Below are 15,336 nucleotides of genomic sequence, written 5' to 3'. Positions count from 1 at the left end.
CCTCTACTTCCTCAGGCGCCTAAGGAAGTTCCAAGTCAGCCAGAAGATCCTTAAGAACTTCTACTCATGTACAATAGAGAGCATCTTGACCGGCAACATCACCTCCTGGTTTGGGAATAGCACTGCACAAGACCAAAGCACACTACAAAGAGTGACACGTTCAGCCGAACGCACAATTGGAGGGGGGCTCCCCACCCTCCAGAACATTTACTACAAGCGTTGCAAGGGCAAGGCTAAGAGAATCATTAAAGACTCCAGTCACCCGAACAACTGCCTCTTTGAACTGCTGCGGTCAGGCAAGCGATACAGGAGTCTCAAGGCGAGCACAGAAAGACTCAGAAGAAGCTTCTATCCCCAGGCCATCAGGCTGCTAAACGAACAATGAATGAACACCACACAACAACAACCACCAAACGCACATAGCACACACATCCACACGCACACACTCACTTTAAACAAACACACTGTAGCACCCACTCCACACACTTATAGCACACACCCACTTTAAACAAACACACTGTAGCACCCACTCCCCACACTTTATATTTATGGATGAAGGATTGCACTACAACTCGTACACCTTACTGTAAATTGTACCTAAAATTGTACCTCATCCCATTTCTGCTTTGCACTAGATAGTACTGTACATTAGTACACTGCATAGTATTGTGTATTGTATATTATATGGTAACTCAGAACATTGTACATATGTCTATACCGAACACTGTGACCTCATTTTCTTCTTCTAAATTCATGCTATATTATGTTATTATGTTATTTGATACTATCTTGTCTAGCACAGTCTCTGGAGCGTAACAGTAAGAAGCATTTTGTATGAAAGTATTCTGTACTTCTGTATGACAACTATTAAAGAACTTGAACTTGTCCCATGAGCAACGCATCACTGTTTGACTCAAACCGAGTACAAGCCCCGAAGCCCCGCCCAGACGTTGGGCTTGCGGCTCTGCAGATTTACCCTATTGGAGCAGAAGGCGAGCAGAGAGAGAGAGGAGCGCCACGTCGGCAGAACCAGCGCGATAATAAACCTGCTGCTGTAGTTACTAGTTTCTGCTCTACGGGAAAGTTTAGACGATCGAGGAGGCGCCCGGGTGTAACGTGGATGTAAACAACACACAGGAGGACTATATTCGGCAACAGGTCGCGGATCCTGTGTGTGTGAGAGAGACGGTGCAGGTCAGATCAGGACGGGAATCAAACATATAAAATAATAAAAGTCCTTGAGCGGAAAAATAGCAGCGACAAAAAAAAAGCGCACCAATTATTTGTTCCAGGTGCGTGTTTTTTGGAGACGCGCAAACATAACCGCCTCTAACTGTACGAGGAGGAACAATGGTGAAGGTGAGATATCTTATTATATCATTTATATGTTGCTTCGTTGTTTTGTCCACCTGTGTTTCTTATTAAAAGACACGTTGTTGTTGAGATGAGAGTTGCTATTAGAATGGGGGGGGGGGGGTTGTAAGTATATCTACGTGATTATTATTATTATCATTTAATTTCCCTTTCAAACGCTTTATTTCAACTCGAAAGGCAACGGGGTGTGTGTCCCTCGTTTACGGCCACGTCGAGTATATTATACAGAGTTATTAAGCTAAACATACAGAGCTAAGCAAAGAAAAAGAGGCACAGCATACAACCTTAACAATAATTAGACTCGGATAACAATCGATTAAAACACCACGTACAACTTAATCATAGAGCGATAGTTTACTTCTAATAGTCCTGGAGATTTATTTCATGTTATGTCGATTTACGGTTGGATTTTGTGTTTTTCTTGAGAGGGGACGAGGCGACAACAAGGCCAACCCCTCTTTTCTTCAAACGTCACCCTAAACTGATCTGGGTGTTTTTTCTTTTTATATTGACAAAACAAATATGTAATATGTAATCAACAGAGCATGTTGACTAATATACACTTGAACCACGTCACCCTATAACTTTATGCCATAGTTCTTGTCAGCCTAGAGAGGATTGCCAACGTGGTACTGTTGTAGGTCTACCTGTGTGTTGGTTATCCTCAAACTCAAAGGGATCTATACCTACCTTGTCGAGTTGGCCTTTAAGAACCTTATCATGGATCATGCAGCCAATTATCTCTTGCTCATAATCGACAAGGCCAGTCGATTGGCCTTGATCCACAAGGGGGTCATAAGGAGGCGGGGGTTACTTTCCTCCTGCTCTTATGTCTTCAGAAATATAAATACATTCTTTATTACAAACGGTTGGACATTCTAAAATGCTTGATTTGATTTAGTGAAAACTTTTATTAACAAGAAGATTGCAGAATGGGGTACACAATACAGTACGGCTCAATAACACACACACAATTGTTGACCCTTTCACCGCCGCACTACCAAAAACGGTTAACCCTTTCACTGCGACAACTCACAGAAGGTTAATAATAACCCTTTCACTGCCACACGACAGCCGGTTAACCCTTTCACTGCCACACGACAGCCGGTTAACCCTTTCACTGTGACAATACAGAAGGTTAGCCCTTTACTATCACACAACCGACGGCGATGCTCCATCATTAGCATCATTAGCGTGTGGCAGTGAAAGGGTTAAACCAGACCGTCGGTTGTGATAGAGATAGTAAAGGGTTTACTTTAACCTTCTGTCGTGTGGCAGTGAAAGGGTTAAGGGGGATGCAGACCAGAGAAAGACTTTCGTCTTGTTGACATCAGGGTTTTTCCAATTCATAACGAAACGACTTGTGTGTGTGTGTGTTTCTGGTTCTGGTTCAGAACGCCAACAGTGTGGTGTCAGAGATCCAGCCGGGGACTTGTCTGGTGGGGGATGAGCCGGAGTCCACCGAGAGCGAGGCGGCGGCAGGTAAACCAACACACTCTTCTGCTTCTTCTTCTTCTGGGCAACTATTTTAAGAAGCCGGGCCGGCCTGCAGGGATATACATGGTGCAATTCAGACGAGAACGAAGGTTGCCTGCTATTCCAGAAGCCCCTGGGAATGTGTTTGTTTGCGCAAAGGGGCTGCTGCTGCTGCTGCAATCAGCCCACGTGTTTGCCAAGAGAGACGGCGAGTTGCTTTTGCACAATTTCGTGCTCCCGTGGTGTCTTCTTACGCCTGTAGCCTGTGGTAGTATACAGTATGCACAAAAAAAAACGACCAGCCATCATAGTCTTTTACTAGTAAGCACTTTGCTACTAAGTAATCTCTTGCCTATACTACTACCTAGTACCTACTATGCTAGTAGGTCTATACTACATTCAAGGGTACTACGACTATGCTTGCACCTCATGGCACCAAAGCACCTCAAAGGCGCAAAAAACAAGATTACAAACATCGCAAAACAAACTGGTCAGACTACTGCTTGACCTTGCTCCTAGAACCCACCTCACCCCTGCCCACTTTGACAACCTGGGATGGTTTAGAGTAGACGACGGAGTACAGCAACTTGCAATGGGCCTGGTCTACAAGATACACTACACCACTAAGGTACCCATGTACATGTCGAAATACTTCCCAACAGTCAGTGAATACCACGGACACAACACCAGAGGGAGTTCCACAAATCATGTTAAACCCAGATTCGGCTCAAACAAGGGACTTGTACAGCAGTGATGTACCTGAACGCGTTCAATGAACGATCGTTCATGAACGCGTTCGTATTTTGGGCGAACGTGAACTGAACGTACTGATTATCCGCTAAATGAACGTAATTGAGAACGCGTTCATTCTCAGCGCTGTGTAACGGAGTTCAAAAGTGCGTTCATTCTCAGCATCTGTTATAACGGCGTTCAAATATGTGCCAGATTTCATATGTATTTCAGCCGAAAACCCAGTGAAAACACACCGTAAACAGGCTTTAAAATTATGTGGAAAACCAACCGATCTGGCAACGCGCCTGTACACCCCCTGCTACGTCATCAGACTCATCACAACAACAGCTGAATCTGCGTCTGCGAGCAGAAGCCCAGAGCTGCGCAGCAGCAGGTCGAGAGCAGCACTCGCTCAGAGAACTCTACCTCTAGATGTCGGCGCTTGGGGATTTAAAATAGTTTAACGTTAAAGTCAGTACTGACTCAGACGGAAACAATCTAACGTTTGTCTGTAAACTTTGTCCACCCGGTTTGAAGAAGCAAGTCCCCACATCGACGCGACAACGTCGACAGCAACATTGAGAATATGCAAACGTCCTGTTTTAGTTTTTCATAATAAAGACAATTCAAGCAAAGTTGTTCCTCATGTTTTTGAAAATATACTGTAGAGATGAAAGCTGCAGTGTGGACTGAATGCGCGGTGGCAAAGCGTTATGGAAATGCCAGTATTCTGATTGCTGTCTGTGTGGTTCAATATTTTTTACAAATAATAGTTTGCAGCAACGTATTGAAAAAAGAACTAACAAAATGGGCCGTTCAATATCTCCTTTATGTTCGAAATGTCAAACAGACCTGGGTACCTACAGGCTACAGTCTATCACTACTTTTGGGAATCTAAGTGTTTATCCAGGTTCTGGGGCCAAGTGATTGATTGATTGATTGAACACTTTATTAACATATTGCAGAATGGGTACAGTATAGTACAGCTCAGTCATGAATTGAAAATGGGGGACCCTGATGTAAACAAGACGAAAGTCTTTCTCTGGTCTGCATCCCCTTAACAATTGTATGTATTGAGCTGTACTGTATCAGGGTCCCCCATTTTCAATTAATCAGGACATACATGACATACAGATAGACAGTACTGCTACATCTATACATTTATGACATACCAGATTTGCAAATACAGTACTGTTTGTGATACAAAAAGAGTCCAGAAAAGAGAGTAGGCCTATATACATTTGACATAGAAACTGTACATTGGAGGAGGTTGGGTAGGTGGGGGGACGGGACTGTACATTGGAGGTGGTTCGGGGGGGGGGGGGGGGTTGGGTAGGAGGGGTGACACCCTTTACAATTCAAACTATTTGATAAACTTCTACTTTCGGCCCGGAAATGCATTCTGATAAACTGGATTAAGGATAAGCCTCCATTTTTACAAATGTGGTATAGAGAGATCTTCGGTGTGCTACCCCATGAAAGACACTGTGCAAATGCATAGAGGCAACGACGCTTCCTTTCAGGAGGTGTGGGCCCCACTATTAGACTATTTTCCTGCTGCAATTTCTCGGATCCTTCTAAAGGCCCAGTGCCCCATTGTATGGACAGACCTAGGATAGGAAAAAATAAATATATGTCTACATGTGAATGGGCTCGAGGCAATACTGTACAGTGCCTGTCTTGGTTTGCTTTTCCTTTTTTGCTTGTTTTTCTTTTTGTTTTGTTTTTGCTTGCTTATGGTGTGGATGATGGCATAGAGATGAACTGGAGGACCCCCCCCTCCATTGTCCCAATGTGTGTTTTTGTAATGTAAGTAACTGTACGTGAAAAATCTATATAAAAAAAATATATATATCAAAAAAGAACTAAAAATAACTAAATTAGTTCATTTTTGAAACCATGAACTTTAGTTCAACATTTTGAATTATGAACTATGAACTGAACTAGTTCATTTTAAAAATTGTGAACTGTGAACTGAACTAGTTCATGTAGAAAGTGAACTTTCCCAACACTGTTGTACAGTCTCTCCTCCCCATCATATGTATATAATCTCTGTTAGGATCTATGGGTAACAGTACTGTATATTTGCATATCGTATATGTAGAGCTGCCGCGATTACCGCATTACCGCGGTATCGCTGTTACATCACGGCCACCGCAGAGTAGGCTGAATACCGCATCACCGCTGTTTTTTATAATAATAATAATGAAGTACCCTCCTCTCGTTGGGCTTACGGCTCTGCAGATATACCCTACTCATCTATCGAGGTTCCAAGCGACCCTATTGGGTACCAGAAAAGTCACGTGAAACATTGCAGACCACTGATTGGTCAGAAGAGAGACGCGTCACACGTTGGGAGCGTCCTGCAGTTTTTTACATCCTGAATGTCAGCCATTGATCAGAGCTCATCACAATACGGCTAATAACGTTAGCTTTAGCTCCCCGCCGGAGTGGACTACCATCGCTCCTCAGGAGTACTAAACGAGACATAATGATTTTACTGTCTGCAACGAATGTTATAATAAAAGCCCTTCGTTCTATACACTTGTCTGATTGAAAACTTTATTAACAGACCGCAGAATGGGACAACTCGGCACGCTCTGAGCAAAGAAAGGAACTGAGATGGTCCGGTAAATACGCTGATGTTATTGAACGTATAACTATATAATGGTAATGCCACAAAACGAATGCCTTTATTATAAAGTAGTAACTTTATAGTAATAATAATAAGAAAGGGTCGGGGGGGTAATCACCCCTGCCCGCGACACCGAGTGAACGGCGCACGACCAGAGGGGAAACTTCGAATCCGTGTTTCACTTTCAATAACTAATGCGTGCTTGCCGAATCCCAAACAATATTCATGCTGCAAAGTCATCCTCTAAAGATCGACATTTAGACTAGAGGCAGGCTATATGCTATAAAAAGTAGACTACTACTAAAAAAAAATGCATTCAAACTTTTTTTATTTTATTTTTTTTGTGCGTGCGGTAATAACCGCGGCGGTAGGAAATATTTTGCAAATCCGTGCGGTAAGGAAAACATCAATACCGCGGCAGCTCTACGTATATGTCACAAATGTAACCGTACTATATACCTGTATGTCATGTATGTTGTGTATGTCATAAATGTCACTATGAATTGAAAATGGGGGACCCTGATGTAAACCAGACGAAAGTCTTTCTCTGGTCTGCATCCCCTTAACAATTGTGTGTATTGAGCCGTACTGTATTGCACCCATTCTGCAATCTGTTAAATAAAGTTTTCATTCATCCATCCATTCATTCATTCTACCATGCACTCAAGACGGTAGCAGTTCTGTACGACAAGTCAGCAGGAAGGGTAGAACTCTTTCAGCTTGAGTAACAATGTTCATCAAACAGTGTTGAAACTTGGGTGCTGCGGTGTTGAGTGCATAGAAGTAGAGACATGTTCGTAATATAGTAGGTAGTAATAATAGGCGAGGCGAGGGAGATTATTTAGTGGAAGAGTGCATGATGGTAGAAGACAGTTAAGTTATACCCTGCTAGAGTTGTACCCTTCCTGCTGACTTGTTGTACACAACTTGTAAGTCGCTTTGGATAAAAGCGTTCAGCGAAATGACTCGATGTACATTATGCATCGTGGTCTATCACTTTGGTAATTTACATTTAAATTGGTAGACTAGGAACCTGTATGTTATAGTAATGCTGTCCCAGTGTGTTGTCAGTCGCTGAGGTTGTCATCGTCTGCGCTATTGTCTTTAGCTCACTGAAAGACTTGTCTCATCAATAAGTTAAAGGCTGACTGGGGTAGAGGTGAACACAGTGGCCATGGGTCCACTTGGCCAGGGGTCCTCAGGATGCAGGGGTCCCAGGAGGCGGGACACAAGGAGCTTCTTTTAGCCGTCCCAGGGCTTATTTACTGAGGGTTAGACCTGGGTCTGTGCTACTGTGGGGAAAACATATTGGCAAGGTTACATACTCACTGTAAACAATGCATTTGATAATTACATTTTTACATTTTCATTTAGCTGAACACTTTTATCCAAAGCCACTTACAAGTTCTGTACGACAAGTCAGCAGGCAGGGTACAACTCTTTTCAGCTGAGTAACAAAATGTTCATCAAAGTGTTAACTTGGGTGCTGCAGTGCTCGTCACCAATGCAAGAGGCTGCGGTCTCGACTCCCGGAGAGTCAGCATTGCCTTGGCTTGGGCTGATCGCTATACTAACTCGTTTGGCTGGGTTAGGGGGAGGGAAGCCGTGGGTGGGTCCTGGGCGTTGTGGACAGCGACCCCTACAGTTCGGTCGGGGCGCCTGCACAGCCAGGGTAGGATCTGGAGAAAGGTAGTGTGACCTTCCACACGTTACACTCTCCCGGTGAGAATCTGCGCTGCCTGGCTGCCGGCTGGCTGCACATGTGTCGGAGGAAAGCGTGTGACAGTCTCCGGCCTCCCAGACCAACAGTAGGGGGGGGGGGTGCGCAACAACCAGGAAGGGGGTTGGGAATTGGCATAACGACTAACGGTGGGATGGCAGAAAAATCGGAAAAAGGAGGGGGGAAAAGATAAAAAAAAAAAAAAAAAACTTGGGTGCTGCAGCATTGAGTGCATAGTAGTAGAGACATGTTAGTATATTAGGAAGAGTGAATGATAGTATAAGACGGTATTCGTTTCAGATATTGACTGAAGAAGTGTGTCTTTGGTCTACGTTCCATGAATGATATTGGATTAAAATGTATTGTCATCATGCAGCACAAGTACAGTACAACGGAAAGAAGTTTGGCATCCAACCATAGTGCAAATGTAGCAGTAAAGTGCAATAGTAATATACAATGTACAGGTGATTAAACTGGGTATAAAATATATAGATTGGTACTACTGAGTAACAGTGCTAATTATATGTATGTACAGAGTTGTAGTATTATTATGTACAGTGAAATTAACTTTTATTTAGAAAGTTCTTCAATCAGAATGTCAAAATAAATGTCTTTACTAGTGTTTCATGATACAGATACTAGAACGGTATCGATACCCAGCTGTTAAAAATGGTTCAATACTCTTTTTTTTTATCAGTATTAGTATCAATCGTTTTAGAATAGTCTGATGCTAGGGCGGCTAGGTGGTGTAGTGGGCAAGGCGCTCGCCACCAATGCAGGAGACGCTGGGTTCGAGCCCAGCTCTCCGCATTGCTATCAGCTTGGCTGGTAGTTCATACTAACACAATTGGCAGTGTTAGGGGTGGGAAAGCTGATGGGTGGGGATCGGACGTTGTGGACAGCGACTCCTACAGGTCGGTTGGTGCGCCTGCGCAGCAGAATCAGGAAGTGACGGGCGCGGCGTGTCCCTCCCACGCAGACCCCCGCCGCTGAGAGATCGCGCTGTGCAGGTGAAAAGATGCGACGGCTGCTTCCTTGAGTACCGGAGGGGACACGTGATGTAAGGCTTCGTCCACATTGCAGCCGGCTTGTGGGAGGCATGGCCAGGGAGCGAAATTAACTTTTTGACTCACCGGCTAGTGGCGGGTAGATGGGAAGAGTCTACCCGCCAAGCATATTTCTTACCTGCCAACATTTTTTTGATTAAAAAAATATATATTATATAATCATACTTGTAGTTGTATTATCTGCGAGACATCGCCACCACGCAATAAGTCAAAATGCTTGCTATCTGCAAACAGCTCCACTGTCTGTGTGTATACTTGAGTAGCCTCCAGCTCCAGCAAGGATTCTCCGGCCCTGCAGCTAGACCCTACATTCAGCATGCAAGGATTCTCCGGCGATGCAGCTGGACCCTATTTATAACGTTACGGTTCTTTTGTCAAATCACATTCAACATGCCCTCAGCTAGAATACGCATTCAATCAATGTTATAAGACATTGATATCAGGAGCTATCTGTAGCTACTGCTAGCCCGGTAGATAACGTTAAGACAATTTAGTTTACTGGGACAGATGGATCTAACGTGAGCTAGCTAAGCTAGCTAACGAGGGAACGGAGGTATTATGCACTCGAGTCGACTATTGCTGGAGCATTTGTTGATATCAGTAGCTAGCCAGCTAGATACCGTTAGACAATGCCTCGTCATGTATTAAACTAAAAGTGAATAGTTGACTGGGTCATTGTTTAAACAGTAACGGTAGCTCATGGAGGTCCGATATAGACTAGAGCAGACTGCCCGCATATCGCAATGGTGGTGTTTCAGGAAGTAAACAAGCCAAATGAGAGCTTCCGATTGGTCCGATTGGTCATTTGCTTTCTTTCTCATGAAACCAGTCACGTCACTCTACTGTGATTGGACCGTTGACTTGAGTGCAATGTGGGACTTGTAGTTTTATAACGATCTCGCGACGGAGAAAAAAAAGACGAGAGAGGCTATAATCTGTACTCGCACAATCAAAATAAGAGTATCGTTATGAACTACACGCCACACGGCGGGCAGCCCTCTAAGTGTCAAGCGCCAAAGGTAAAAACTGAGCGCCCCTGGCGGGCGGCGGGCTTTAGTTTCGGTCCCTGGGCATGGCCTAACAGCGTTCGAGACAGGGGAGGGTAGAATTGGACGATAAAAAATTGGGATGGGAGAAAAATAGAAAATGGGAGAAAAAAGTAGATAAAAAAAAAAGAATAGCCTGATGCTGTATTTTGAATTTGAGTGGATGCATGACCAGAGCACTAGCTTTAATAATACAATAATAATAATATATTTGATTTGTAGGGCGCTTTATAGTTGTGGAGCAAATCCCAAAGCACAACATTGTAAAAGAACATAAAAGCTAACGAGAGTACAAAAAAAAGTCTTACAATTTTTTAATACTCTCTTATGAATCGTCCATGTCCGCATCGCGATGCATCTTAGAATCGAGAAATGTCCACACCCCTAATATTCAGACGGAAAAATGGAATATAGAAATCTATAGATTTCAAGAGCTCACGATCCTCCAATTAAACAGTTCATCTTCACCTTACATCATCATTAATATTCACTCCAGATTCATCATCAATACCATTCAGACTCAACAATAAACGGTAATATTTGAATAGTTGTGCTTGTGACCATTTACTAAAATCAACTATCAGTCGCTGATCCAAGTTACACTTATAGTTTGGCAGTTGCCTTGTGCGTTGCATTAAAGGAACACGCCAACCTTTGTAGAAATGTGCTTATTTGCCATCAGACAAGCAGATATATACCCTTCTCTTCTCTGTGCATGCAGTAGGAGTAGGAAGACCTGCACCGTTAGCGTAGCTTAGCGCCAGGAAGTAGGTTAGTCCAGCTAGCCTAGTTCCCAACAGTCACGAAATTCACTCCAAATACAACTCCAAAACGTCCCTGTAAACATGTTGTGACCTGTGTATTTCCCACATGGAGAAATACAAATTCGTTTTCTAAGCAGATACATACTCAGCATTTTATTTCGCCGAACCACTGCTGCCTGCGCGCAATGATTTCCCGCATCACCTGAAAAGCCCCGTTGTAACTTCCGTCAATAAACCCAATGCATGTTTCCTGGTAAATGGAGCTTTTCAGGTGATGCGTGAAATCACTGCTAATTTCCCCAAAAGTTGGTGTGTTCCTTTAAGCGAACGTAAAAGGACAAAATAAATCTAATTTTGACAGACTGCCGTAGCTCAGAGCGTTCAACACATGATTAAAGATCCCCTCCACACACGTGTTTAACACTTTTAAAATGTTGTATATCGAATAACAATTTAGTTTGATGTGGTTTTTCCCACCAAAACTGTTTAATAAACTAGTGGAAACATTTCTTAGTAGCACCTCTACACCATCACCCTCATTGAGATGCAAGGATCTATGAGAGATGGTTAACGGCCAGGAGAGGGTTTCAGTTTCAGTTTATTTGAAAAAGGACGGTACACATTAATAAACATTTCTGTAAATGTGTCAGTTTTAGCCAGCTGGCTAATTCGTAACTGTAGTCCTTTTGGCAAGATGTTATAAGACCAACGTTACACCTAGAACAGAAGCATTAAAAGTAAAACACAGTATTTACAACACAATCCAACATAATAGTAAAAGCAATAATAAAATACACAATGAACTGATTAAAAGTGATTACATGTTTGATTGGTTAATAACCAGTTAGCGGCCAGGAGAGGGTTAACACATTGCCGCCCAAGCACGAGTTAACTCGTGTTTCGATTCCACCCGTTGAGGACCAGAGCTATTGTTATTGTTTTATTCCATATTAATAACGGTATTAACGTCCCCGATCGACTTGCAGGATCTACCCGCATGTGATTTCCGAAACATGCAATACCGGCCAGATCCTCTTAGGGGCGCCATCGCTCCAATGCAGTATCATTGTTTTAATCAACGGTCCTGCTCTCATGGTGTTTCTGATCCTGCCGAGGAATGACATTGAATTGACAATTATATATTGACAGGGAAAATCCTACATAAGATAAAATATTCCTTTATTGATCCCTTCCCCCTGGTTGACATTCGGGCATCATAGCAGCATGGGGGGGGGGGGGGGGGGGGGGTACGGGCAAGGTAATGGTAGAAGGGCATAAATATAGGCAATAAAATTAGAGATGAATATAAAAATATGAGGGGGAAAAACGTGTATAATATATATATATAATTAACTAAGTATGAGAAGAATGAACGGTGTAAACAAAGGTGCAGATGAGGGTCTGTGTGCCCTATCTTCAATCATTATCTGAAATGGAAAAAAAAGATAAATCTAACCTTACTGTCATGCACTTGTCCTAATATACTAACCTACACTGTAGCACTCAACACTTTGATGAACATTGTTACTCAGCTGATAGAGTTGTGCCCTTCCTGATGACTTGTCGTACAGAACTTGTAAGTCGCTTTGGATAAAAGCGTTTCAGCTAAATGACTAAATGTTCAATAAACTAAAATGTGAATGTCAATAAAAACGACCTCAAACCCCCTCTCTCTATCCCTCTCTCTATCTCTTTATCTGTGTGTCTCTCTCTCTATCCCTCTCTCTGTCTGTCTCTCTCCCTCTTTCTCTATCCCCCTCTCTCTATCCCTCGATCTCTATCTGTCTATGTCTCTCCCTCTTTCTCTCTCTATCCCCCTCTATCTCTATATCCCTCTCTATCTCTCTCCATCTTTCTCTATCCCCCCCCTCTCTCTCTCTCTCTATCCCCCCCTCTTTCTATATCTCTCTCTCTATCCCCCCTCTCTCTATCCCCCTCTCTATCCCCCTCTCTCTATCCCCCCTCTCTCTCTTCCCCCCCCCCCCCCCCCCCCCCCTCCAGGCGTCGTCGTGGTGACGGAGGACCCCGGTAAGGAGCACCCCGTGGTGCAGCCCAGCATGATGTGGCGAGTGGGCGGCGGCCTCTTCAACGTGACGAAGGGCGTGGTCGGCGCAGCGGTGGGCGGCGTGGTCTGGGTGGGCGGCAAGGGCCTGGCGATTACCAAGTCGGCCGTCACCACGGTACCGTCGATGGGCGTCGGCCTGGTGAAAGGGGGCGTGTCGGCGGTGGCCGGGGGCGTGTGCAGCGTGAGCTCCACGGTAGCCAGCAAAGTGCCCTTCAAGACAAAGAGGAAGGACAAGGCCGAGTGAGGAAGACGACGACGATGATTAGAATGCCGATGGACTCGCAACATTTAAAAAGTGTATCGCCCCGCCCTGAGCCATAAGAGGAAGACCCCCCCCCCCCCTTCCTTCCCCGCACACATGAGCGCCGAGAGGTGAAGCCGGTCGCTGTTTTTTTCCAAAACGGACGGTCACTCTCTGCACGGCGCCCTCGCTGGTGGTCGGCCGGGGACCCTATTTCAGAGTGCCTCTTTATTTAGTTCTCTTTCTAGCTTTTTCAGTTTGTGTTGAGTTTTTTTTCTTTTTGTTGCTTTCCTCTGTTCCTTCTGTGTGCGTTCACCGAAATTATGTTTTTTTTTATTTAATTTTTTTTCGTGTTGGAGGTGAGAGGTGGTTGATTCAGGACACTTATCGTCAATCATGGCGTGGGGGGGCGTATACAATGCACACTCCCCTTGAATCGGTGTCTAGGAGCAACGAAACCATTCACCTAAACGGCTGAAAACCTCGTAAAACGCGCCATAAATACAATGCTGGCTTGTGGTCTTACACACAGGTATATTACCTTTCAAACAACGTTCTCTTTCCTATTATATTCCATCTGTCAGTTTATTTTTTATTTTTTGTGTATGAAATATAATGAACCATCTGGATGCTACAGTGAAGCTAAACGCTAAAGATTTCCGGAGAACGTTCACGTTTAACGGGATTCCGGAGGTTTTCCAGTGACGTGAGAGCGAGCCGTGTGTTGTCTGTACTGTGACCAATCACACCTGTCCTGTGTTGTCTGTACTGTGACCAATCACACCTGTGTTGTCTGTGCTGTGACCAATCACACCTGTGTTGTCTGTGCTGTGACCAATCACACCTGTGTTGTCTGTGCTGTGACCAATCACACCTGTGTTGTCTGTGCTGTGACCAATCACACCTGTGTTGTCTGGTCACATCACACCTGTGTTGTGTTGTCTGTACTGTGACCAATCACACCTGTGTTGTGTTGTCTGTGCTGTGACCAATCACACCTGTGTTGTGTTGTCTGTGCTGTGACCAATCGCACCTGTGACTCAAAAGGTTGAATCCTAATGTTTTTAACAAAGAAGTCGCCGTTAAAAAGGACCCACGATTTAAGGGTCTTAAGAGTCTGTGACCTAGGTAACGAATGGCGAACTAGAATTCAGACTCTTGTCGGGTTTTTTTTAAACTGGAAAACTTGCAATATTACCCTAGACACACACGCACACAAAAAAATTACATTTATGGAAGGAATGGGTTTCTCTCGTTCTCTCCCGTTTGTTCCAGTTCTTTCCTTTTCCTTTTTTTTTTACGTTTTGTTTGTGAACATTTATATGGAATTTCAGCATTTCAATGCAACGTTTAAAAAGTTTTCATTTGCGCTTTCCTGCGGTGACCCGAAAGCCTGTCGCTGGCGGAGAGAGCGCTCTCACGTGAATGTCTTGTATGTTCTTTTCAAATATGATGTCAATAAAGTAGTTTTGGAAGGTTTTAACGTCCTCTTTCTTTGTCATTATGCATGTCTCTACGAAGCTCTCTTTTATTATCAAATATTTTAAATGTTTCCATTTTAAACATAAAACGAGGCAACACAATACAGTAATAATAAGACCAGGCAGTACCGCAACAATAATGACATTAGCTATAATAAATACAGAACATAAAAACCAACGTGTACTATCACAAAAGACATTTCCTCCTGATTCGATAAAGTGGGAAGGGATACCAGAAAATGTATTTCCTGTTTACTGCAGAGCGGAGGGACTGGGAGACCCATGTTACTGAGTGACCACACACTCTATATCATCAGTGATGGCTGTCAGAATGTAGAGCTATTATTTTAAACATATAGCCACTTATTTGAACAAACGAAAGAAACACCACTTACTCTAAGCAACCCACGCCATATCACCCTGCTCCCGCTAGCTGGGAGGAAGTCACTCGAGAGGAGGCTGACGAGGCGTCTTATCATGTAGCAATCAGTGTTCCAGAGTATCGTCATTATAACGAAGAGGCCAAGCGCATGACGTGTCTCTGTGGTGCTTGAGGATGTGGGGAAGGGTGTATGATTTCACTTCTAACACTGAAATGTTTGTTCAGTTTGTCTGCACATGACGGGCCTTTAACCCCCGGTGGCAAGTTCTTATGGCCCAAAGGCTGCTCCAGTTCAAGTTCAAGTTTCTTTAATAGTTGTCATACAGAAGTACATAATACTTTTATACAAAATG

The 15,336-nt window shown here is 43.8% G+C and overlaps 1 protein-coding gene across 1 annotated transcript; it reads left to right on the top strand.

Annotated features, from left to right (window-relative positions):
* The first annotated feature begins 1,013 nt into the window (after nucleotides 1-1,013).
* Nucleotides 1,014-14,599, top strand: LOC311230176 (transmembrane protein 263). The gene is made up of 3 exons (XM_084316376.1): nucleotides 1,014-1,359; nucleotides 2,769-2,856; nucleotides 12,816-14,599. The coding sequence occupies exons 1-3, from the start codon at nucleotides 1,351-1,353 to the stop codon at nucleotides 13,121-13,123; spliced, it is 405 nt and encodes a 134-aa protein (XP_084172502.1). The 5' UTR covers nucleotides 1,014-1,350; the 3' UTR covers nucleotides 13,124-14,599.
* The last annotated feature ends 737 nt before the right edge of the window (nucleotides 14,600-15,336 follow it).

This window comes from Notolepis coatsorum (assembly GCF_963971535.1).
Source record: "Notolepis coatsorum genome assembly, chromosome: 6".
Lineage (NCBI taxonomy): Eukaryota > Metazoa > Chordata > Actinopteri > Aulopiformes > Paralepididae > Notolepis > Notolepis coatsorum.
The sequence above is the reverse complement of the archived record's forward strand: the minus strand, read 5'-3'. Positions and strand labels throughout refer to the sequence as shown.

Coding starts and splice junctions, on each gene's coding strand:
- LOC311230176 (XM_084316376.1), top strand. Junction 2,857..12,815: donor CGAGAGCGAGGCGGCGGCAG/GTAAACCAACAC, acceptor CCCCCCCTCCAG/GCGTCGTCGTGGTGACGGAG.